This window comes from Rhipicephalus sanguineus, chromosome 1 (assembly GCF_013339695.2).
Source record: "Rhipicephalus sanguineus isolate Rsan-2018 chromosome 1, BIME_Rsan_1.4, whole genome shotgun sequence".
Lineage (NCBI taxonomy): Eukaryota > Metazoa > Arthropoda > Arachnida > Ixodida > Ixodidae > Rhipicephalus > Rhipicephalus sanguineus.
Genome location: NC_051176.1, coordinates 297,716,618 through 297,742,199, shown reverse-complemented (window position 1 = coordinate 297,742,199; position 25,582 = coordinate 297,716,618). Strand labels below are relative to the sequence as shown.

At 42.1% G+C, this 25,582-nt stretch overlaps 2 protein-coding genes across 2 annotated transcripts in view; one reads left to right on the top strand and one right to left on the bottom strand.

Moving 5' to 3' along the window:
* LOC119379331 (zinc metalloproteinase-disintegrin-like EoMP06) overlaps positions 1–13,714 on the top strand; it is a 108,664-nt gene extending 94,950 nt beyond the window's left edge. Inside the window, exons 18-21 of the mRNA XM_037648608.2 lie at positions 2,082–2,193; positions 6,329–6,470; positions 7,069–7,432; positions 8,725–13,714. Of these exons, the coding sequence (XP_037504536.1) occupies positions 2,082–2,193; positions 6,329–6,470; positions 7,069–7,432; positions 8,725–9,093 (987 nt within the window). The 3' untranslated portion in view covers positions 9,094–13,714. The remainder of the gene's footprint in view (positions 1–2,081; positions 2,194–6,328; positions 6,471–7,068; positions 7,433–8,724) is intronic.
* A 7,550-nt stretch (positions 13,715–21,264) lies between these two features.
* Positions 21,265–25,193, bottom strand: LOC119379330 (tyrosine--tRNA ligase, cytoplasmic). The gene is made up of 2 exons (XM_037648607.2): positions 23,671–25,193; positions 21,265–22,874 (listed from the first exon to the last, which is right to left on the bottom strand). The coding sequence occupies exons 1-2, from the start codon at positions 25,041–25,043 to the stop codon at positions 22,658–22,660; spliced, it is 1,590 nt and encodes a 529-aa protein (XP_037504535.1). The 5' UTR covers positions 25,044–25,193; the 3' UTR covers positions 21,265–22,657.
* Positions 25,194–25,582: the final 389 nt, after the last annotated feature.

The window sequence follows — 25,582 nt, the reverse complement described above, 5'->3', positions numbered from 1 at the left end:
CTTTTTCAGAAGCTTGGAGTGCTTGCAGCTAACGCATCCTCACGCAGGGTGGCCACATTAAGTTAAACTCGAGGCGCTGCCGAACAATAATAAAGTGTGGAATGTGGGACATTTTGGACGGTTTTCGTATCCCTTGCGGGACGCAGGACAGTAGCCCTCAATGCGGGACAGTCCCACGAGTCACGAGACGGGTGGTCATCCTACAACATGCGAGGCTAAATGACAGGACAGGTGCATGGGAATGTTGTCTTAGGACATTACCATTCCTAAAACCTGTTAATGTAATGGTCACTTTGTAAAATAAGTTATTTAGCTACATATGGCTGCAGTGAACCTACAGTGTAATGAGGTAACTGCTACCCACAATGTAGAGAGCCCCAAATTTTTCTTTCCTTACAATCTCTATATACCGCGGCAGTTTTGTCAAATCATGTAAGCGGCAATAAAAAAATGTAAAAACAGCAAGCTAAGTAATGTTATGGCATTACAGTATGTATTAGATCCTTGTGAATTTTTATGATTTTAGTTCAAGTGGAAACACCACACTTCTTTAAAGTGAAGTATTCAGTTTAAGAAGCTAATGTGCTGGCTTTCTTTTAAAGGACCCTTGACACCAAAATTGAAACTTCAAGATGTTTGTGTTGTTTGATTGTCCTGTATACGGTGGCACTTCTGACCGAATATTAGTGCCGGACGTTAGCGTTAAGATATTTTAATTGGGTTTTAAAGTAAGCGTGAGTGCTCATCTGAGTTGGCAGCACCTCACGACACCGCCACCAGTATGACGTAGACCGAGGCCCCGCATGATGTTCCACTAGTAAAGCAAGTATTGTCAACGTCGTAGAAGATTTGCAGGGCACGGCCAGTACCACGACTAGCACCCGGCGAGGACTATTGTTCGTCACCCCTCTCACTCTGTTGTCGGGCTGCTCTCAGCGTAGTTCTGGCTGCTTTGGCCAGGAATGCTTCGTTTCTTTTTCCTAAGGGGATGGGGGGGTGGGGGCACGCGCTTAACATAGTAAAGCACCCGCATCATTTCATTCTTATTACCGTGTGCGGGGCCCCGTTTTGAAAAATGCACTTTCAACGACACCAAAGCTTGGGTGCACGTGACCTTGGGCGCTCCCCCGCTGTGGGGCACTAGTTTCTTATGGTATTTAGGTGGGTAGTTCGAACTGACGCAAAATTGTTCTCAGTTAACGACGTTAGCATTAATTATACGGTGCGTTTACGATTCAATTTCGGGATTACCAGACACAGAGCTACAAATTACAGTGAAAAAGTCAGTGAAAAGTTTTCGCTGTCAGGGGTCCTTTAACATTCAGTTATGAATGAAAAGCGGTACTAGTGGTGGCCAAATGTCGTTCGTATCAGGGACAGACAGGAACTTTTGACCACATATTCAAGCATTAAAGGATTTTTATTCGCTGCAGAATGCCTCGTTTCTTGCACAGAGGTGCATTCATTGAGTCCATTGTGGAGTAGCTACTTTTTAAAATGATGACCTGCAATGGTCCTAGTAAGAATTTCTCATTTTGAAACTGCCTATGAATTATGTTAGCTCTGCAAAATTTCATTCCTTTACTAAGTCTTTGCATTTTTGCATCACTGATGTACAATTTCAATATATTATTTAGTTATTATTCTGCAGGTTATGAATGTTAGTTCATAATGTTGCATTGCTGTGTAACCAGCCCTACATTAATATACATCTAAACATAATTGCATGATATTTTTTACATAGTTAATGCTGCCAGAATTCTTAAAATAGTGCCAATGTTCTTCCTTTTCTTAATCTATAGACCATATTGTTTAAGTGACTTGTAAAGGGTAATTACATGGATTAGTGCCATAAATCAAGGCTTTTGCTCCATTTTCCCACCTACATTTTATATGTTTATCCTTTGACATAAAGTAGTATGTACTTCCCACATTTTATGAATATTCACTTGATTTGATTTTAATTGCCTTATTTGTAAACAATCCCCCCCCCCCCTCCCTCCATCCTAATTATTTTTTAGTGAAACAGTTACTGTGCTGCAAACGTTACGATGACCAGGATAATATGTTGTCTTGCATAGGTTTGCAACAGCCGTGGGAACTGCCATTGCATGGTGGGTTACGCACCTCCATACTGCAATTATCCAGGGCCTGGTGGCAGTTCAGACAGTGGCCCTGCATCAGACCCCTCAGGTACCTACAAGCTTGTGTGCTGTCATAAAGCTTTTGAGAACAGCTGCCCTATGGCAGAAGCTGAAGGAGTGCTTTTATAGTAGGATGTGCTAGTTTCTCTTATTTCCTTAAGGAAACTTACTTTTGCACACCAACTTTAATCCTTCTGGGAGCCTGGGCTGGAACAGTATAAATCTATTCCACTTACACTATTGCCCTTTATCAGTGACTGGAGCACTGTCACACTGACATGAAAGGATGATTGAATATTCGGTATACCAAATCATAGGTGAAACTAATACAATTTTACCTGTTCTGCTGAACTTTGTGCTTAGATATAATGTGGTCCTGCTGCAATGGACATATGCACACCCAACAGCAAAAGTTTATGGGACGATTGCTCCCCAACAAATGCGAATTTCTTCTCTACTATTGCATAATGCTACTAATCTAGCTGGTGACAGAATAGGTTGCGATACCAACTACAGGCTGGTATCGATTTATTTACAGTACAGATTTATTTGGAGGTTATATTCCCAGACAAAGTGAGAATGTATAGTCGGATACAATTTAAGAAGTCCGGAGGGGCCCTTCCCAGATGACCGAAGCGTGGCAGCCGACCGCCTCTGCGACTGAAGAAATAGTTCCGCTCATGCATCGGCAACGTTCTCTGCAGGCGGGGTCACTGGCCGTTCGGCTTATGACGTCAGTCTGGACCGCGCGCCCATTGGTGCAGGCCTGTGTGCATCCGCCTTTGAGGAGGAAATGCCGCGGGCTTCTAAAGTTGTATCCGACTATAGCTTTCTTTAACATTTCAAGTCCCTCAAACTTTTGCTGTTGGGTGTACTATTGTGAGAAAAAGTGTTGACACCATGACTGCAGTGAAAAGCCTGTGGTCTATTTAGCAGCCACTGTCATTAAGGGAAAAGGACCTTGAAATGGCTTTGACAATTTTTTTACGGACTCATTGATCTGGTAGCACAGGTCCTTCGGGTTATTAAGACTGTTTTAGGTGCTCTGCGTAGAGTATTTAATTTATTATAAGGTTTTAAACATTTGCATTGCTACAAATTGTAGCATGCCACCACGCCAAGTTTTCAGCCAATCCTGTTTTGGGACATCACTCATATGAACAATCTTATTGGCTTATTAGCATTTGTACTGGAGGAGAAAAATATGAGCGGCTGGGTTTCTGGCAGCACCTAGTGGTGTAGTGGTTGACCAGACAAACATAGGAGCATGGCCTTTTGCGATCTGTGGTGTGCCAGCGGAGTGTCAAGAAGGCAGAACTTAGCCCTGATCAGTCAGCTTGGCGATTAGTTGAAGAAAAAAAACAGTGTTTGAAAAGAGGGTCACCTTTAATTGCCCGTAGCTCCCTTGATACAAGGTGCTTTGCTTAAATTATAGTTCAAAACTTAGCAAGTTTCTAGAACTTCTGCTGTACCATAACAGCCCTAATAGAAGAAAAAGCATTAAAGTCTATGATAGCACATTCACATATTAGTGTTAGAATCTCTGCAAAATTTGGAAATGGTAATCTGGTAATCAACGTTTCACTACAAAATTTAAAAAAAGGAGCTTTGAAAGAGCCCTTATCAGTCTAACCTGCTTTAGTATCTTTTTAAAGGGGCCCTCAAACCTTCTTTAAGCCATGGTTTTTAGTTGCTGGTTCTGTAGATTCATGGCTGCACCGATAAATGCCACAGGAATGGCAGTGGCAGGGGTATGCAATCTGAAGTTCTCAACCAGTAAAGACTTTAATACAAGCAAAAAAAAAGCCCTCAACTCGAATTTTGCATGGCTATCTCCCTTTTTCACTTATCCACTTAAGTACTCCCTCGTCGCCAATGGTAAGAGCTCGAAACAACTATGTAAAGGAAGATTCCATCATGGTTGCCTGTTCTATCTGGTATGCTGGTAGTGCTGTTACCATGGTGTCAAATAACATGGTACCACACCCCAACAAAAAGGGTGCAGCAGTAACCATGCACCAAGGTCATACTATGCTTGTGCTGCTTGATCAACGCTCACACATGTACAGGATTTACAAAACCAGGTGATGAGGTTACTCATGAGTGCACACAGGTGAGTGTGCACACGTCTTCCTCACGTAGAGCGATGCTTGGAGGCCAGAGGTGACAGAGCACTCAACGCCCCTACTATGTTTATAGTTTCAGTGCTTTTTTGTCACGACCGTGTCTGCACTAAGCATAGAAAGTACAGCAAACAAAAATAAAACCAAATCTCAATCACATTTCTGAGTAGTTATTTGCGAATTTGTTTTTAACCAATCAAGTATGTGCGAGTGGTGATGTTATTTCTGGCAGAAATTTTTCTGGTGAGCACCACAAGGCAATGATGCAATCAGCAGCAATGTGTTGATTTGCTTGCGTAATTAAAATACTAGTCAGTATTGTTTTTATATCATTGCTTTGATGTGTGCTGAAAGCATCTTCAGCATTGACTCTATGCAACCCACAACAGTGAGGCAGTGGCTTGAAAAGTGTTCAAGGGCCCCTTTAATAGACTGTGCTCACCACTGCCTACAGGGCACTGAGGCCTATGCTCGTCGTGATTTGGCTAGTGAACCCTTAATGGCAACTGGTACAGTAGTGAACTGCACATATAAGTAGCTAAGTTTGTGTGGACAGTTCTGTTGACTTCAGTTAATTCAACCTGGTGGAATTGATGAAGTTAGCGGAATTGACCTCTGTAGTCCGTGTCTTAGCACAGTTAAACCATTACGAAATTGTCCTGCAGGTAGAATTAAGTGATATGCAGGAAAAACAACAAAACATACTGCTAAGTTGCAGTGCTTGCTCCTATTATAGCTTGTTCTTGAATGGATGATGCACCATGTCCTATAGGTTCAAAGTAGAGAACATAAAAATGGCATTTGAGTGCCCAAATTGCATAGAGATGCACCAAACAGTATGTATGTATGGGCACCAAATATTTTTGCACATACATGTCATACATAACCACCAGGCTTTATTTTCACATAACGAAACTTTCTTTGCTTAATGTTGCCCATCATCACTCTTAAGCTGTGCTTTATCACCTTGAAGAAATACAGTATGTCATCCACCATATGGCCAATAGGGGATTTGATGTCCTCCGTTTGCCACATGACTCCTCAGCCATGATGACAAGATGGTTGTTCATGCCTAGACTAACCATTTCAGTAGTCCATGTTGCGACGCATCTAATTCCCCAGACTGGTGAAAACACGTGGTGCAACTTGTTGCGTTGCATGTGGTGCATTGTGTTGCATGTGATGTATTGTGAACAAGGAACCCATATAGGTTTGGAATGTTAACTAATGCTTTTGACTTGTTCAGTGACTAGGATTTCGTTTGTAACGTGCTGCCTGACCAAACTAGACATCATAAAACTCTTTGCTAGTGACAAATGACTCAGCATTTGTATATGCATTTGTAATCATATTGAAAGTGTCATCATTGTTATGTACAAGCTCATTCTAATGCCATCCGTGGTCATCATGTGATGGCAGTGGCGATGACACTGCCCAGATCGACTCTGACGGCAGGTTGTTGCAAACATATACTTTTGATCTCGCATCTGATTGGACTGCCCATGCAATATCAGAACAAGATATCTTCTCTTTAAAATAAAATAAAAAGGCTGCGTGTTAGAATTGGTTTAATAAAGTAATGATTCATTGTGGGCTACTGTTTCTGCATAAAGTCTTTCTCAGGCAGGTCAAAAATAGACATTTTCAACAGCAGATGATGTATGTTCAACACTTCCACTGTACCCTAAGCGCCACCATGATAGTTGCTCCTGCTATTGGAACTGCCACAAGGGATCAAGCACCTCTAAAATGGTCAGCCAAGTCCTAATTACCCAGCAAAAGCTAATTTCAGGGTCAAAATAATGGAAACTTGGTCCTATAAAAACGTGTAGGCACCAGCCAGGACTTGTGGTGGAGATCAAATCAACCAAAAGAGCTTATTCACTGTAGTCGCACATATGCAAATTGGCTGTATTAGCCGTAACCTTCATACTGTATGTTTACACTGATTGCCGAGTGTTATGCCACTAGATTTTGGATTCTCAACCCTGATAAGTAATTGTCTGTATTAGATAGTTGTGAGCAGGTTGAATGACATATATTATTGCTCTTTTCTTTCAGCTGGTTACAGTTTTATGGTGTCCATGTACATCATTTTCCTGTGCATTGTGCCTCTGGCTGTGATCACCAGTTTCTCCATCTACTACTTCCGGCGTCATCTAAAGACATGGTGGATGACAAAGGCTCGCAAAGCAGCAATAAAGTAGGTTACCTCTTTATTTATTATCACATTTCAGTATCTGTGTGTGAGCGGCTTGATAACACTGCTGCACACATGGTTTGATGTTCAGGAACTGGAACTCAATAACTGAATGTCAGATGAGAGCAAAAAGTGCGCACAGTAACATAGCAAATTCTAAAATAAACAAAAATCTAAATGGACTGTGCTGTTCCCACGCTAATGTTCTCATACGTAGCTGAGGAGTGGCTGAGCTTGTACAATGTGTGCCCCCATTGTAGGCAGTTTTGTGACCTTGAAGCAATCAGCTGTAAGCCAAAAAAAAAGTCTTTATGGTAACCCTACGTTACTTGCAGTTCAGCCAATATTCTGCCATCTCTAGTCCTTATCAGACTTCAGCCACAGCTAGGAGCAGTTGTGCGTTGAGGTTCATTGGTGCTTTTGTGAGGGTGTGCGTGCATGCAGCAACAAATTCAGTGGCACTCTCAGGGCAATGAAGTAGAACAGAGTAACTTTGAACAGATAACAATGTAGGAACAATAAATATGCTGAAGTTTTGCAGGAAGCCATTGATTGTGCAGTGTCGTTTAGGCCTTGTATAATGCTTCCTGTCTGTTCCCAGGAGTCGTGCGCAGCAGGTTGGCCTTGACAGGCGTGGAGGTCGGCCCCTGTCCAAGTTCAGCATTGATGCCGAGGCTATCAAGGCACTCAATATATCAAGCCCAGTAGCCCAGCACATGGCACCACAGGAGCCACTAGTTCCCAGTGCGCCACCATTGCCACCACCACAGCATCAGAAACCAAACCGCAGTGTGAGCCGTGAGCGTGGCAGTTTTCGCAGCGTAGACATCTCTGGACCTGTGCTGCAGAGCTCAAGCAACAGCCACATTACTCCAACGCGGCCAGCACCTGCTAGACCTGCACCTGCCCGGCCTGCCCCAGGGCGGCCCGCGGGCGTCCAGCGGGCACCTTCCTGTCCATCACAGGTTGGTACTTTCACAATGTTTGTGCACCGTTCACAATAGTGAAACAGGCAAAAGAGCTTCCCTGAAGGAATGCTTGGAGTGCTGAAAGCTGTTTTGTACGGGGGTGATTACAGACTTTTGGGGTGTGTAGTTTTGCAAGTTCATTTAATTAAACTTATCACATAAAATGTAAAGGTCTCTATAGTCTGTTACAGCCTAAGAAAAAAATTGTCAGCTCCACCCAGTCATCACTGTCCCTCCCAAAGAGAATTTGTATAAGTGCTCCATCCAATAACGTTTACTCATTTTTGGGACATCCAGCGCTTCTCATGCGTTTCAGGTACAGTGGACTCTCGTTAAACTGAACCTGAAGGGACTAGGAAAATGTGTCCCATTTAACAGGAGTTCCGTTTACTGAGAGATGAACAGGGGTGCAGTATTAAGGTACGAAATCAATCATATCAGACTCAGTTGTTCCATTTAAGCAGCAGTTCCGTTTAAGACATTTCCGTTTACTGAAAGTCTATCGTAGTTGAATTTCCCATACAGACACACATTTGTGTCTCTGGTTCTAGGTTGTAAACTTGAACGTCCTGATAAATTTAGACAGGGATTCTGGCATTGCTGCTCAGCTAAACATAATGTTTTAGGTAGTAATGATGAACCTTTAACTCTTAATATGCGTAGTATTTACATTAGCCGATAAAAAGTACTTACAGTTCGAGCGGAAACCAGCTAGCATGACCGTCTTTCATAGGTGAAGGGCAGGTGCGCCACAGTTCTGTGGGCGGAGTTTACATTTTTTCTTAGGCTATAACCGACTAAAGAGTTATTCGTATAACAGTCATACTGCCACAGGAATGCCTGAGAAATGAGCTAAGAAATGTGAAATTGCAAAAAAGTCCAAACAAAATCTTGACATTTTAGTTTGTTTACGGAGCTTGAAACATAAAGAAGTCTTTTTTTTTACTTGGTCAGCCAAACTGTTTTTCGATCATGTGGTGTTCTGTTTTAAAGTTAGTAAGGTCTCTCACTGCCAAAGTGGAAAATGGTAGGTAGCTGACCATTCAAGGTCTGTTTCCCAGATATGTATTACATGAACTTGGTGCTTCGGTGTCCCAACTGCCTCTTCTGCTTACTCAGAACAATCGCTCTGGACACTAACTATTGCTAGTTTTCTAGCTGCAGAGCATTTTCCTGCTTGTTTTCTCAGTATGCACGCTCACACTCCTTTTCCCCACGCAGTTCGACTGCCTTGCTTGAAAAAGCACTGTTCTTTATCACATCCACTCTTGCTGCGCAACTTCATGCAGGGGAGCATGCGTGGACGCTCACGTGTAGCACGCTCGGCAAGCCAGCGCAGCAACGGTCCTCGACCAGCACAACCACCGCCACCAAGGCCTCCTGCACCCCCTGATGGGTCTCTATATGATGACTGCACAACGCTTGAGTTTGCTGGCACTCCTCTTGCCTTTGTGCACAATGAGACAAACAGTTCGCAACGCCCACTTCCAAATAGGCCACTGCCTGCGCGTCCCACACCAGTCAACACACGACCTGCGACAGGAGTGGCTGCACTTGCAATGAAGTTTGAGAGAAATGCGGCAGAGTCTTCACAGCCACTTCATGGAAGGGCACAGCCCATGGCAGGGCAACGGTCTCACACAACAACACTTTCTTGAGCATCTGTTATGGCACACTGGCATTGTACATTGCACCAGCATGTTGTTCCTTAGCCTGCATTTGTCCTACCATTGACATTTCAGAGATAGGCAGTAAGTCAGTGCTACTCACATGGGGCCATGTTTTGCCTTTCCTCACTGGCCTACATGACAACTTGCCTCAGTGGATGATAAGAAGTGAATAGAATTGAAGGAAAGGAATCCTTAGAAAACCTGGCCACTTTGTACCTTGTACACTTATGTATGCAGGCAGGGACATTGCTCTGCAGCAGCCATTTGCAATGGAAGGTTATTGTACAGTACTGGAGGCATTGCAGATTTCACAAGAAGCAGCAGGGGTGCATTTGAAAATGCGAGGAACCAGATGCAGCTACGTAATGTCTTGTTTTAGTGCTTTTATTTTTATTGGACAAATGCGTAAATAGCACCCTGCAGTAGTCTTGTTGTCAACTATTCCTTGGGAGATGTAGTGTGACATGCTATTGACAAAAGCAGTCAAGTACATTTGGTACACATGGTGTGCCTAAAGTCGAATATTATTTGTGTCCTAGTACTTGCGTTGTAACATGCGGCAACATTTTATTGAGATATGAGATAGGTTTTACAACAAGTTCAAGGTATTCCATGCCCAGTGCTAGTCGCACAATTTGTCCTCAACACAGAGTCTCTTTCCTTCCTTTAAGCATGAATGGCATTGGTTCAGGATGCATAATCCATATTGCTAGATAGATGCCCTTCTGCATATGCTTGGAGATATTGAGATGTCATAAAAGGCACCTGTTTAAAATTGTGCCAACCATTTCACTATTAGTATGATTGTGGCAAACTTATGCACTCTAGCTTTAGCAAGCTTTCCCACAGTCCAAGCCATATCCAATTCCTGGGAGATCACTGGGCAGCCTTTTCTGCAAAATGTAAATTTAAAACAAGTACATTGAGATGCTGCTCAACCCTGTAGACGCTGCATTCATATCCATTGGAATTATGTTGTACAACTTCTACGGAATTCTTTTACTGGTTTATTTTACCACACCAACTGTTATACGTGTGATGTAGGTACGTTAAACTAATGACTGGCATCCACAAGTGATTCTGCCACAGTTGGAGACCCTGGCCAGGAAGCAAAGCCACCTGTGATGGTGCCTTGTGTGATGACTTTTAAGGGTCCCTCATGAGGTTTAAGTATTGCAAACAGACAAGCGTGGCATGTAGATCATGTGGTAGCAATTATGTCTGCAAAAATATGAAAACAGCTTTGTGGCACCGAAACAGTCAAAATTTCAGAAGGATAAACGTGCCCTTCTTCTCGAGAAAGCTGCACTTTGAGCGAGAGTCAGTCGCATACACACACACTGCTTGGGACGTCGCTGACTATGGAATGTGGCTACACTTCATTGCCCAAAGGTGTGCACAATGGCGCACCTTGAAATGCACCACGAAGCAAAATAGAAAGAGAAATGGCAAAAAAGACTGTGGCGCTTGTCACATGGAGCATTGTGCAGTCCCTCAGCTCTGGCACACAGAAAGACAGAGAAAGAACACTGCTTGTGCACGCTAGCGAAGACAAAAGGAGAGAGTGTGCCTGTTGACAGTAGTTCACGCCTCCTGGAAACTTTCAGTTTCTTTTAACTCCTCCAATAATGAACTTACATGAAAAATTCTTTCAGCAAAACTCCCTTCGACAGCACCGATAACTTCCAGTGCATAAACAACATTTTCAGTGGGGCCTGGTGAGGAGCCCTTTAGTGAGGCAACATGCAAATGAACCTTTTTGCATTATTATTGGAGAATCTGTGTAAAGCTACAGAACCAGTGTTTGTGCCCACCGTCGTCCTTTTTTTTTATTGCTCAGCTCATCAGGTTCTTGTGTACACGGAAACAGTGGCAGTTCCTGTTTTCTGTGTGTATATTATGAACAATTGTTAGGGAACAGATGGTGGCTCAAAATATAGTGTTTGTCATATTCCATGCAGTCATAAAAATAGGCCAGGTTTTCTTTCCCTGATTTTCTCTCTGCAGATTTTTTTCTTTTTCTGCATTAGTTTTTCAACACTTCTGGTGCAGTATCATGAAATTTTTTGTCCGCATGTGCATGATTAATTTATTATGCCTTCTGCTGTGATTGCACGGTGTAGTATAGTCAAGTTACACATTATCATACTAATCAGCCCATTTGGGTATTTATTCAAGGACAGATTGTGTATGCAAATCATTGGTTGCACAAGCCATTTTCAGATGTTGCATTGCTAGTTAGGATGCAGAGGGCAGTTGTGCAAATAGAAGCTTGTTGTAGGCACTCAAGCAATTAGTGCATTCTGATGAGCAGATGGATCAAATGGGTCATTCAGCCATTCCTTTGTTGACTGCGTCATATGCAACAAGTACTGTTCACGATGCATTGGACTTGCAATCCACCAAGATCACGAATTCAAACACACATACTAGTTTATGTTCTTCAGCAGTGACTTTCTTGATAATACGATCACTTTTAGGTGTCCTGGGGAGCTTTATCACTTCAGTAATTAACTAAAAAAAAATGGTGGAAAATAATTCTGAGAACAAAATTGTAATGAAAAAGAAAAAGAACAGATTGCCAACATAATCAAGGATGCTTACACATGTTCCATGTTTGTTTACATTATCATCTCAAATGCTTTTTGTACTATCTGGCAAGAACTGCAAAATCTGCCATTGCATAAACTGTTTACGAGACCATAGACTTTACACAACAGATAAATTCACGTTTGTGGCGATTTGAATGAGTTGGAACATTTTGACTTTGTATATATCGTGCACAAAAAGGGTGTACAAAAGAAGAGATGATGCATACAGCATGCAGAATTAATTGAAAGTTAGCGCTATGTGCGTCTTTGTCTTTCCTTTTCTTGGGTGCTGTGTATACAGAGTTCACATCATTTTTAACATTCTGCAGGATTGTGCTGGTTTTGCTTGGTAGGAGAGCTGCATCTCACTAATCGTGCATGCCAGTGTGCTTATCACAGTTTGCTTTGATATGCAGGAAGTCTTGTGAAGTGTGTGAGGCACCAAAGAATGTTGCCCGGTGGAGTCCCTGTACATAGGTGACAAATGCTGGTGTGTGCAGTGAAGAGCGAACTGAAACACCAATATTTGGTGCATATGGGGCTGTGCCCTTGGTTTGACCTTTTTATGAATTTGTGTTAATGGAGCATGGCTTTTTCTTTGCACTGGTATTAGTTGAAGTTGGTCGTTTAACATCGTGTTGAGCCAGAATCTGAAACCCAACAGATTTCTGCATTGAACAGTGCAGTGGTGGTTGACCGTTTTGAGAATGCACTCCTACTTAAATGTTCTGCCATGGTACAAAGCTCATTGCATGCTGTTTTAATGTAGTGTGCTTTAAACCTGCATGACAGTTTGCAAGGCCTGAAAAGCCCTACAAGTAGTCCTGCACCATAATGCCTTTGAATGGATGCTGCTGTGCAAGCTCTGGAATTTCAGTTATCTGACGTTTCTACTGTTGATCATATTGCTCCCACATGGCTGCCATTAGGCAGGTACTGGACAGTGCAAGTATTGTCTCTGTGTTATGCATAAGTTGGAGGTTACTGAATATGCTAGGATGCAAAGAAGAATTTAGGCTTTAGAATTCTCATTCCTGAATGTACATTGCAGCAAAGCTATCTACACAGAAGCCTTACCATTTACCATAGAGTGGCTTTATCATGTTGTTGTGATCGTGAAATGAGCCAGACCAGGGCAAACATTATGGATGTAGTGTGTGTGAGCTATGTTTAGTTATGCAATGTGTGAACAGTATTGCAGTTTTGGCCATATTTTATTCGGTGCCACAATGTCAACGTTGTATGTTACGAAGTAAGTTATGGTATGAGTCTGACCACACTGCACGCTATATTACTTTCTCTAAAAAGGCAGACATATTGGAGGACTTGCATTGCCATTTTTTTTTAACCAGTATTAGGTATGAAAAAACAAAAGGTGATGTGCATGCTAGCTTCTTGCAGTTTTTTGCATGTGATAAAGAGATAATCTAAAGTTGTGATCAAGCGCACAACTGAATGGCACTATGTACGTATAAGATTGCCAAGCAAGCATATGCCTGATTTTTCTAGGTTCTGCATAAGTGATCCTCCTGCCACAACTCCTTGCTGTGCATGTTTGTTTCTGTAAGTGCCTATTTATAGACATTGTGCATCTATTCATTTCTTGTGTTTTTCATTTGTGAACAGGAGACATGTGGTACCTTAAAATGTTCTGCCATTTCAGCTGGATGGTATATGCAGGCCAAGCATTTCCAGTGCATGCGGCAGTTTTTTTTTTTTTTTTTTTTTCAATACAGTGCTGTCATAGGCTAGACTAAACAATGAGTTTAATAGCACTCAGTCTTGCAAGAGCATCAAGTTTTTTTGCCCATGTCCGTGTGCAATATAGACGAGCTGTACATCTTGTGCAGGACTACCAGTAATGCAGTTTCAAAGTGTGAATGTCACAGTTTTATTTTGTTCTTGTACATATGTATTTAATGTGTTGAGCAAAGGTCGCTTCTGTGAACAAGTATAAATATATATATATATATATATAGACATATACATATGTACATAATAAACTGTTTATTTATGAAGTGTGTGTTGCCTGTTTTTCTCTGTATACATGTAAAATGACAAGAATGAAAAGTGCTCACTCCCTTGAGTTGTCTCGCACATTTTACTGCTCTGATCCAAATGGTAATGTCGTGTGTTGCACAGGGCTCAGCGATTAAAGTGCGAAACACAGCTTGCACTTTTTAGCCGCAAGTGGGTGCTGAGGGATTTGAGATGATCTATTTTGTTGGTACAATAAAAGCGAGAATCTGCGACATGCTGTGAATGTAGGTGTTAAGGCCACATGTTCCTACATGATTGTACAGTGTGTGGTCAGCATTGTAAAAGTATGAGTAGAACAAAGTGTTCTAAATTGCCATAAAAAGTTTCAGTTAAGCTAGATAACATTCCTGCTTTTACTGCTTCAAAACTAACAAAAAAAAACAAATCTAAGCAGAATATTTAAAAAAATCATGTTAGGTGTCCAAAATAGGTGCTATATTAGAATGCAGATTACTATTATTGCATTCACTTGATGCAAAGCCTGCAGTAATATTTGCCATATACGCTGCAATATTTATTGGAATACTAACCTACACACTTGCTACATCTAAAATCAGTGGATCATTTTAAGAGACAGGTGCAACATTAAAGGTATTCGTTTCAGAGTGATGAAATGCATTGATAGTGATTATATGCACAAAACTGATGTTTTGTTAAAAAATTAACTGGAACAACGGTGCACTTTACTGCAAGCTCATTAGTGCAATTCCCACAACTTTTGGATTACATTCTAAGCATATATGCTTTGCGAGCTCTCCAGCTGCAGTTTGTTAGTAGCAATATGTACCAACCAGTAATCAATTAAAAGGCCATTTTTAAAAATACAGCATTGTATCAAAAAGAAAATAACACCACATATATTTACTAGGGGTGTGCGAATATTCGAAATTTCGAATATTTTTCGAATAGTGTTTGCTATTCGATTCGATTCGCACTGGAATTTTACCATTCGAACTATTCGAACTTCCCAAAAACAAATACAGTCAACGTCCGATTGAAAGTGACCCCTTCAGATTTTTAATATGCTTCACCTCATTACACTGTCGTACTGCGGCAAAGCTGCCTTTCAAGCTCCGTTACGGTCGAACTTTGCGAAGAGACAGTCAACGTCCGATTAGAAGTGGTTCCTAGATTTTCAATATGCTTCACCTCATCACACCCCGGTATTGCGGCAAAGCTGTCTTTCAAGCTCTGCTACGGTCGCAAATGTATGAACTCAAGAAAACGCTGGTTCCAACATGGAGATGAAAAATGTGGCAAAGGTGGGGGCTCAATGCTGCTTTGGACCTGAAATTTGGGCAGGAAGTCCGAAAAGGCGGAAGCTGAAGCTTTTTAGCATCCGAAATTTCAGATGCTCTTAATATCAACGTATACGAGGCAGATTTGGAACTTCGGACTGAAGGGAGCACACCCTTGTTCGCCACATCAGTTGGGCTTCCACAGAAGTTGAATGAGGAGGAGAGGCTAAGGAAATGGCATCTTTGCCTATCGTGTGTAAAGTGTTGTCAGCAACACTTTCGTTGCACCAAATCATGTACATAAATAGAATTCGTCCTTTACACTGCCTCAGTCTTGATAAGACGACTATGAAACACCACCCCACCAGTGCTTCATCAACCTAGTGAAAAGAAACACTTTTATGTTGCTATCTCATAAGAATATGCTTAGGAATCCTCTTTAACTTTTTTTTCTGCAATTTGGCTTCGAAGTATTCGAAACATATTCGAGAAATATTCGATTCGATTCGCACTCACACTTTATTATTCGAATTTGCTTCACACCCAAAATTTTGCTATTCGCACAGCTCTAATATTTACAGATATGTAATTGGCTCACTTGGCATTTTGCAACAATTTGCATACTATGCATTCACAATTTGCACAGACCCGCATCTGCAAAATGTGTCTATCAAGACTGTCCAGAAAGTTAAATAGCTGTTTTGGAATTGCAAGGTGGGTCTACTGGAGACATGCCATCAATGGCAGCAGCCACATTGATATGTGGTAATTAGTTGCCAATTAAGAACATTGTGTTAACATTAAATCTACAGTTCAGCAAGCTCATCATAATAGGCTCTCTGTTAGAGGTACATCATATTTTCTATATGAAAAAAAAAAGTACCATTCTCTGTGGAACTGTGGCACAATGAATTCTGGCTCTTCCACTAAACCAAAAGTGCAAGACCAAAGCGCACATGTGACTGCACCCATTGAGGCAACATTGTTTACGTCGCCAAACATCATGCATTCAGTGCACGATCTCTGTCATACGCCATCAACAGTGTGGTGGAGTGCAGCACTGGCTGTCTGTTGCTTGGTGATGCAGCTATGCCTGTGCTTCACTCTTCCACTTTTGGTTTTGTGCCCACTGAATATTGGAGTTTTGTCTTGCTATATTTCCGCAGTTACTCACACTCTTCCAGATCCAAAAGCTGACACGACTTATGTAAAGAGCTGGCTTAAATCTGTTACGATGAGCCTATTGAAACCAAAAGCTTAGAATAATTTGTGTATTTTTCATAATAAGTGATCAATTATCTATATTGCCTCATAATGTGGCCTGCCCAGGTCCATTTTTTTCCATGTTAATACCTACCAGAATATCGGCTACCCGTTTGTTTGATCCTATTCGCTGTCTTCATATTAGGATTACACCTATCATTTTTCGTTCCATTGCACACTGTGTGGTCCTTTGCTTCTTCTTGAGTTGTTTTGTTATCCTCCATGTTTCTGCACCATATGTTAGGACTGCCAAAATGAAATGGTTGTATACGTCAGTCATGAGTTGAGAATGACCTTAGCACACCAACAAATCCTTATTCTTCAATGGATTTCCTTGACACGAGTAGGCTCCCCTGTTAACATTTAGCCAAGATAGACATACTGTTTTACTGATTCAAAGGTCTGGTTGTCTATAACGAACTGTCCCTCTTTCGCCGCACCACCTAGCATTATCTTTGTCTCCTGTAAGTTCACCTTCCACCCTACTTTAGTGCTTTCTCGGTTTAATTCTTCAATCATTTTTTGTAATTCGTCGCCATCATTGCTGCAAAGTATGATGTCGTCTGCAAACTGTAGACTGCCAAGATAATTCTCTGTTAATTGTCATTTCCAATTCTTCCCAATCTAGTTGTTTGAATACTTCTTCTAGAGAAGAAGTGAAAGCAGAGAATAGATGTATCTCCTTGACTGATGCCTTTCTCAATCAGGGTTTTCCTGGTTTTCTTAAGTACGAGTATTGACTATGGTATTCACATATGTTTCAAGTACTTTTTATCAATGGGAGCCCTCCAGAACCAGTGGTATCTCTACCGAATCGAATGCTTTTTCATAATCTACAAATGCCATATAGACGGGTTTTTTGTATTCGGCAGATTTCTCAATTATTTGATTGATCGCTTGAAGGTGATCCATGGTAGAGTACCCCTTCCTAAAACTAGCTTGTTTATAGGCTGATTAAAGTCAAGTGTGACTCTTATCCTATTCAAGATTGACTTTGTGAATATTTTGTACAATGCTGAATGAAGGCTGATCAGTCTGTGGTTCTTCCAAATGTTTCAAGTCTCCCTCTTTGCATATTAGTAAAATATTGACATTTTTCCAACTCTCTTGTACATTCGATTTCTTAAAGGGGTGGCGTCACCAAATTTTGAGGCTATAAAAAGCCTGCTGTAGGCTTCCTCTCTATGCAAGGACACTCGGCACAAAGTGTTGGACATAGCAAACGTTTAGAATATATTTTAATTCGCTGCCAGAGTGTGCTTAAGTGCTCATTCTTGCGATCGAGACCCATCGCTAGCGCGACTGACACAGACGTGAATGTGTAGGAAGCGTAACGAAAGTTTTAGTGACCTCGGACCACATTACAGTGATGTGCAATAAGCAGTGACCCACAGCTAGGGTGGCTACCACAGCTCCGCTGCAACGAGCAAGCCAAAAGAGCATCGGCTGCAAACTACACTAATTTTTTCTGAGCTTGTTGCCAAAGTAGCCAAACTTGCTCGCTTCTTGCAAAGTGCTTCGCATCATCACGCAAACCCTCGAAGGCGACATTACAAAAATTTAGTTTGTTTGCACACTGCTTTGCTTTAGCATACCAGGTAGCCGTAGCCGTAAACGTGAGAGGCCGGATAGGTGGGGCCATCTGGTAATGCTAATATGAACCAGGCACACACAGAATTGCTGTTGCAGAAACCTAATACATTCTACTTCTCTGCTGGTGTAAATTCTCGGCAGCGGCCTAGTTCCAAATGCGTTGGCTTTTAAAACATTTTTTTTGCCATGGTAACTCAGCGGAAACAAAGAAACGCACCTATAACTGTGGTTACATGAAGTGTCACAAGATGTCAATATCATTGTCCGGTAACCCGGTATTCTACAAACATCTCTGCTTATACTGGAATACCGTACATGATAATATTCTCTCCTAGAGAATTATAGCGAGTGCTGAAGGCATCCATACGGTTGCTCGCATGTGTGTGCAAGAGCAGGCGATGCAGCACTGCGTGTGTCGCAGCTTTGTGGGCCCACGTGTTCAAGCTTCCTACACAGTGACGTCAGTGTCCAACTCTGCTCCCAGAAACCGAAACCGAAAGCCATTTACATAAATAAGGCGATATTAAATTATTTAGCGAGAATACATGAATCTTGGAGTGTGCATCACGTTTGCTGGAGAAATAAGAAACATTTGCAACAAAGAACGCGCAGGCCACCAATTTGATGACTCCACCCCTTTAAAGGCATTATGTGTAGAGTGTCGCGAGCTTCTTAAATATAAGATCTTCATTTTTAATCAAATCAGTTTTATGCCATCTTCCCCGGCCGCTTTTCCGCAGCACATGCCTTGTAGGGCCTTTCTAACCTCCTTGATAGTTACGCTCGGGACTTCAGTGCCATGTTCTATTTTACTTTTACTTGAAGTCGGGCGATCAGCATTCGAGCTGCATAGTTCCGAGTAAAAGTCCTCAACCACCTTCACTATGTTCAAAGTTTTACATAGTTCAGAGTTTGTGCACAATATAAAAAAGGTCAAAGTTCACTCAAAACATTTCTGTGAATTCGTCCTGTGATATGAAATTTGCTATGCACCACTCTGTTGTGTCTGCCTAGCAAAATGACATTGGTCCAGGAGTGCTTCTGTTCTGCTTCTCAGGCAATTAGAACAGTAAATGTGAATTAAGACACCACAGATTTCAAAGCGGGGCAGTATAATGCAAGTATTCCTTTTAATAACCTGTATTCCTTTTATCATCCACTGCTCAAAACCAGCCAATCATGGTGACATAACAAAAAGATGCACATTTCTTGCTTTTATATTAACTGTATATAATATATGATATTTTTTGCCGGTAGAAAGCCAAATCATTCATACAGACAAGGACAAATGCTGCCAACATGACAGTTTAACCCCTTAAGTGCAGATTAGATTATGAAAAATTGTTCCAAAATTGCCAAATTTTTTTATGATGTGAAATGCTTCAGTACCATGTTCAAAACAGAAAAAGTACTTGAAAAAACATTTTAGGACAGATAAAAATGCTTTACTCGTCATGTTTCGCAACATCATGTAATACCCAGGCCCGTATCCAGGAATTTTTTTCGGAGGGGGGGGGGGGGGGGGGAGGGCAGGCGAGCCCTAGCCCCCTCCCCTCCCCATGGCTGCGGGCCTGGTAATACCCCTGTCACACGGGCACCCGTGAATTCCGTTTAACTCCCTCGTCTTTTCCTCGAGGGAGATGGGGTTCATGTCACACGGTCACGATTTCGCTGAGGAAGTTAAACGGAGCTTTTGGTGGAGGAAGTTCGGTTATGCCCATTTCGGCTCGATGGAGTACTCTCGTTCCCAGCCAGCTACTGCTACGCTGAAAACCGCACTAGCAAAATCGACCTAATGAGCTCAATTATAATTTTAAAAACTATATGCTCTTTTTTGCGTAGCATTTCACGCCCCGTAGTGTAAGTTTTAGTTGTATTTTTTCGGACATCAGCGCTTGTATACTCTCCACACCAACACCTCGCCAAGCCGCCGCTGTGAAGCGTCGCGCGATATTTGTTTCTGCACGTGTGAGGCGCACGCACAAGCACATGACAGTAATGGTGATTCCGAGCACTTCATCAACACACAAAAACACGTTTTTGTTGCTTTAAAGGCGACTGCACAGGCAAAAAATTGGACGTTTCGACGAGCGCAGCAGCGCTGTTTCTGCCCCAAGCGGCAACCGTCGAAAGCTTACACCGAGCCGTGTAGCACGGCCACAACTCCATTCTCGTAATGCCCCATCACGTAGTTAAATGCCGAACGGAGTGAAATGGAGTTCGGTGGTGGCCGTGTGACAGAGGTATAATACCCCATACCTGGGGCATTTGATGTGTACTCCGAAAGAAATTTATTTCTACAACTCCAGAAAGTAAGGGTTTCATTTGACTTCCCCTGGACAAAATGTACTATTCCTCGATAGTTCAATACAAACAAGATGAGGCTATCATTCTCGTGGTAGCATTCAAAGCACGGCACTGCGCCAACACAAAGCGTTCATTTCGCCGTTTAGTGTGCAGACTCTCACTCAATAAAAGCGCCAATCACGGAACTCGTGCTGCCATCTATGTTTTAAATAGAAAAACACCATTTGACGAGCTGGGCTCGTCAAAAGCCTCTTAAAACATTGCGCAATAGCAATGACGAGCACAGGTCGTCATAAGCAAAAAACTAACATTTGCTCATGATGAGCTCAAGTTGTCATAAGCGCGCACTAAAGGGGTTAATGATTGGAACTTTTGCACTTATCATGGCATGCGCTTGTTATTCTTTGTGAAGTTTTCTTTTTTTGCATGTCAGTGCCCTTCAAACGTATACATACACAAAGAATATAGGCAATGTTTTGCTGAAGCACTCATTTGGGCTGTTAATTTTGATCATCCGATAACTGCACGTGAACTGAGGGGCACAATAAACACCGTGTGCTTCTTTGTTACATCTCTCGTTTCACAAGCTGTTATTAGATGTGCAATGCATGTAAATTAGTTTGTAATTTGCTCAACCTAAAGAGGCACTAAACTACTTTTTCGAACATTCGAAAAAAGAAAACCTCCCTCATGTGTAGAAAATGCTGCAGTGAACATGCAAGTGAAACATCCTTCTGCTGCATGCAACAAATAATCTTACAGAATAAGTTGCGTGCTCTCTCCTGCAGCTTTCAAGGCTTGCATTGATCCTTTTCCACTTTATGCAACATCAACAATGTAATCACAGCAAGCATGGCAGCCTATCAATGGTAGCCACTGGGAAATCACTAAAAACCATTAATTACTAATAAGCAAAAGCTCATGTTTCTGTGAACAACCCTCCAGATGTTCTATGCAATGGGGAAGTAACAATGCATCCCACCTGTCCTGTCACAACCATTTTTCACTCTTACACACCAACCTTGAACTGTTAGCATTGGCACAATGCAAAAGAAAACGAGCAACAGATAATGCCTTACTATTGGCACTACCACAGCTGAGAGGAACCGATGATTTGAAGCAGAATAGAAAAGTTAACATTACCCTCTTTATTACCGCATTCATGGTAGGTCTTCTTCAAAATTTCTCCAGAAATGTATTAGTACTTGAAAGGCACTAGACTCATTCCAGAATGATGCTGAGGTTTCATAAAAGAGGTGTTTGTAGGTCCTTTGAGCCTTAAGGAAGCATAAAAGAGGTGCAGGAAGTTGCCTAGTCTGCACTTGATAAAAACCATGCATAATGTTAAACAGCTGAATGTACTAACCTATAACAGTATGTTACACAAGAAAGCACACTTAAGTGCACACTGAAACAAGCAATGAATGAATCTATTCTGTTGTGTTACACTACAGAAACTGAGACATTTATTTGTTCTGTGCCAATATTTAGTTGCAGAAAAAATCGCGACTCAAGTGACTACACTGCACTTCCTCAATTCAAATCACCAGTGGTAAACAGGACGTTGAAACATTATAACAGAGCATCCTCCATTATCTGCCGCTGTTGGCGAGTCGACGATAACCAGAAACAAAGTCAACAGCACAATGACAAAAAAAAAAAAAACAGTAGTTAAAGCACTGGTTATGTGCCCTCTATTACACTCTGAACTGAGAACACTTGTTGCAATGGACTTCATTGATGCTGCCATGATCAGGTGTCCAGGTTGTACTAGCAATCTACAAGGTTGTGCTCTGTTGATTCATAGCAAGCCTTTTCTACAGTAAATGTGACACTTTCCAAAATTTTAATACACCATTCTGCCACTTGAATTCATGCTTACCTTTACTGTCCCCTGAAGAAAAACTGCACAACCAGAATAGAGCAACTGATATAAAGCCAGGAAACTGTCCACGTTTTGTTCCCAAGTGCACGATACCACATACATTATACATTAGCTTCCTGTACAATGGAATACATACCTAGGCACAAAAAAATGCAAAACACTATTCCTCATTCCCTGAGCACCAATTATCAGCTGAGAATCAACAGTTCCTGGGAGTATGCCACTTTATTAATGAAGTCCTTCCAAGTCACATGTGCACTGTTGAGAGCACACATATTTTCATACAAAATACATGTAAAAATATGTGGCTTGTAGAGCAGTAATGGGTACAAAATTTCAATAATATGCATACATGTACACTCCTTTGGTATAGTTCCCAGGTGCTGTGAAAACAATGAAACAAAATAACTTCATAGTTATTATTGCTGACCTTAAATATCAACACTATCATGGCTAAGAGAATCGCTGCAACTGATCTCCAATTTTACTCATTGAAATAAATGGACGCCAGTAAAGTAAATTTTCATGGCATTCTTTCATTTTTATAATCGTAAAAATGTGCATTGCACACAAATACGATCGACTTATGTATAGGACATATAAGTTATTGTATTGCCTTAGAAGGCAAAGAACTCTTATTTAATAGGTGCTCCCTTTAGCGAAGCACATGTGACAGGTTGGCCATTCACAATAAATGCACAACCACTCCACTCGGCTACAAGTGATGTGGAAACCTTCATGTCCACCTGCAGCTTCTCCCAAATCTTCTTTTTTGGGTTTAGTTGGCTGTCTGGCTGGATGCTGGCATCCTCGTAACCTTCAATGAATACTCGGTCTCCTGGACTGCAGTTGCTGCAAACAGAATAAATGTACTCAATTTCATCAGATGACCTAAGCAATTGCAGAAGTTCATCAATGGGTCACATTAGTCGAAAATAGATCGATTTAATGAAGTTGCTCTCCGACCAATCCTTCAGATCTACAAAGTCGCAAAGCTGCTAAAAAATAAGCGACATAGTTTCAAGACATCAGAAATCGCTGCAGTTTTTTTACATGATCATGGTTGTGTGAGAAATGACAAATATGAGAAATGGATGTGAACAGCAGAAATCGCGCTCACTTAATCACTGTAACTAGCTCCTCATATGCCAGGTGCCGCCGGTGTGCATGCTGCCTAAAATTTCACCCACAAAATATTGTCCTAAAACTGGCAGTAATACTGATACATTTGTAACAGCTGCCCAATTATGTGCTCAAATGTGCAATACAACGTTTGAATATCTTGGGAGTAATCGCACTTTTTTAATGTACAGGGACTGACTGAATACACCACAAACAGAGAGCAGACTAAAAACTATGTATTCAGTCAGTCCCTGTACGTTAAAAAAGCACGATTACTCCCAAGATGTACAACCAACTAGTCCCTATAGCTGCTCTTATAACATTTGAATACACTGTCCGATAGCAAATTCCTGCGCATAAAACAAAATTTTAAGGATAGTGAAAAACAGTACCGGATTTCTCTCATATGTCTGTTGAGCATGGATGAAAGCATATATCTGGTACATTACAAGCTCCCTGCATGTCACACAAGGCACAATACAACTGTACATTCTTACTGTAACACTACGTTGGTACTCAAACTCACCTGGGTGGTTTTAGGGGCTCAACTTGCCGTGGCTCCTGTACAGATGCGCAGAGCACCATTGCTTGCGATTCCACACCTCGCATCTTAGATGGCTTCAAGTTGCACAGCAGAACAACGTTCTGGTTGAGAAGTGCCTCCTTGGGTACCAAGTTTCGTAGGCCACTGACAACTGTACGGGGGCCAGTAGGTTCAGCCAGGTCAACACGAGACACGTAAAGTGCATCTGCATCTGGATGGTCGTTAACTTCCACGATACGGCCAACCCTCAAGTCGAGGCGCTGCGGGGTAACTTCATCAAAAACTGCTTTTGTTGGAGGTGGATAAGCATCGGCAGTCAGCTTCTGAAGCCTCGGATCACTGAAGGCTTCTCTGATTGGATCAAGCAGCCGATTCAGCTGTACTTCGACCATGGCTTTCAAATCACCTGGGTGTAGCTTGAGGTTCTTGAAATCATCCTCCAGCTGTTCGTAGCTCGAGTACACTACGTTACCACCGTGCGCCTCGTCGCGCTCAATTACCAAATCAGTGCCTTTCTGAAGAGGCACAAGCACATGCTTCACAAAGGCAAGAACACCGTTGTCCTCCAGGTTTCCTGGTTCGCAGAAAGCCTTCTTGAGTTTCTTTTTCACGGCTGCTGGGGTGTCCAGCAAGTCGATCTTGGAATCTTCCTCCGACGAACTCATTTTACCGCCCGACAGCCCAGGCACCATAGGGTTCATTAGATGAATACGTTTTTCGTAACCCAGCTGAGGTAAGTACTTCTCGGCGAACGTGAAAATCTTGCGCTGGTCAACACCGCCGAACTGTGCATCGACATGCAAGTACTCCTCATCTAAGGCTTGCAATAATGGATAGAGCATACTACTAAGGAGAGGGTGCTCGACCTGCTTCACAACTTCGGCCCCAGCCTTCTTAGCGTCATGTTCAGTCACCAAAGACACCAGACGATAGACATCCATAGAGAACTCTTTGCTCAATTGGTACGTGGAGCCCTTCACAAACTTGAGCTTCTCCAAAGGCACGCCAATGGACTTGAGCATCGCTTTGATTACGTGCTCGTAGTACTGCGTCCGGAGTTCGAGTAAACCCCAAGGAGCTTTCATGTTATCCAAGTATGCATGCAAATCTGCAAAGAGAATGGTTACCTCACAACCCGCTTTCAAGAAGTCGGCGATCTTCGACATCGGAACGAAATAGGCAACGTGAGGCTTGCCAGTAGTTGCTGTGCCCCAGTAGATTTTCAGATCTCGTTCCTTCATGATTTCATTCATTCGAGCTTCACCGAGCACTTCTTGGAGGTTTCTCGTAACCAAGTTCACTTTTGCTGGAACAGCTGCGATGCCACCGTTCTCTTCGACAGTGTGTTCAGCCATTGTAGACGCCCAAGTGCACAGAGGGAAAAGTAGAATTTAAATTAAACTGCTGATATTACACTAGCACGACAATACGACACGAGCATACGGTGGGCTGACACGTGTAGCAGGCGAACAAGCGCTCCACGCAACACTTGAAAGACATTGACGCGAAAATAGGCGGCAAACGGCGCCTGAGGGCGCTATAGGCAATAGTTCACGCGCGTCATTAGCGGGCCTTTGCTCAAACCACGTGCCACTCAAATACCTTAAATAACTGAATTTGTTTTTTAAAAAGATATTACAATGATTATACAACAAAATAAAAGGTAAGTACTTACTTAAGTGTTTGTTTACATCTACGCGTTTTATCTAGTTTCAGTTTCGTTTCTGTAGGTGTTTTTTTCTTGTTTTTTTATGAGGTGTGTGCCACGAGGCTCGCGTATTACGGCCGTTCGAAGTAACATGCATCAACCATCGTTTTGACCTGCCTTATTTATTTTTGTGGCAGTTGTTGTTGGTAACACCCTCACACCCTGACACAGCTTGAGTTGATAGCA

What these genes read in the sequence shown, in the direction of transcription:
- LOC119379330 (XM_037648607.2), bottom strand. Translation starts at nt 25,043, where the DNA reads ATGGCTGAACACACTGTCGAAGAGAACGGTGGCATCGCAGCTGTTCCA. An exon ending in GAGCCCCTAAAACCACCCAG is followed by an intron (nt 22,875 to 23,670) that starts GTGAGTTTGAGT and finishes TTCTGTTTGCAG; the next exon opens with CAACTGCAGTCCAGGAGACC.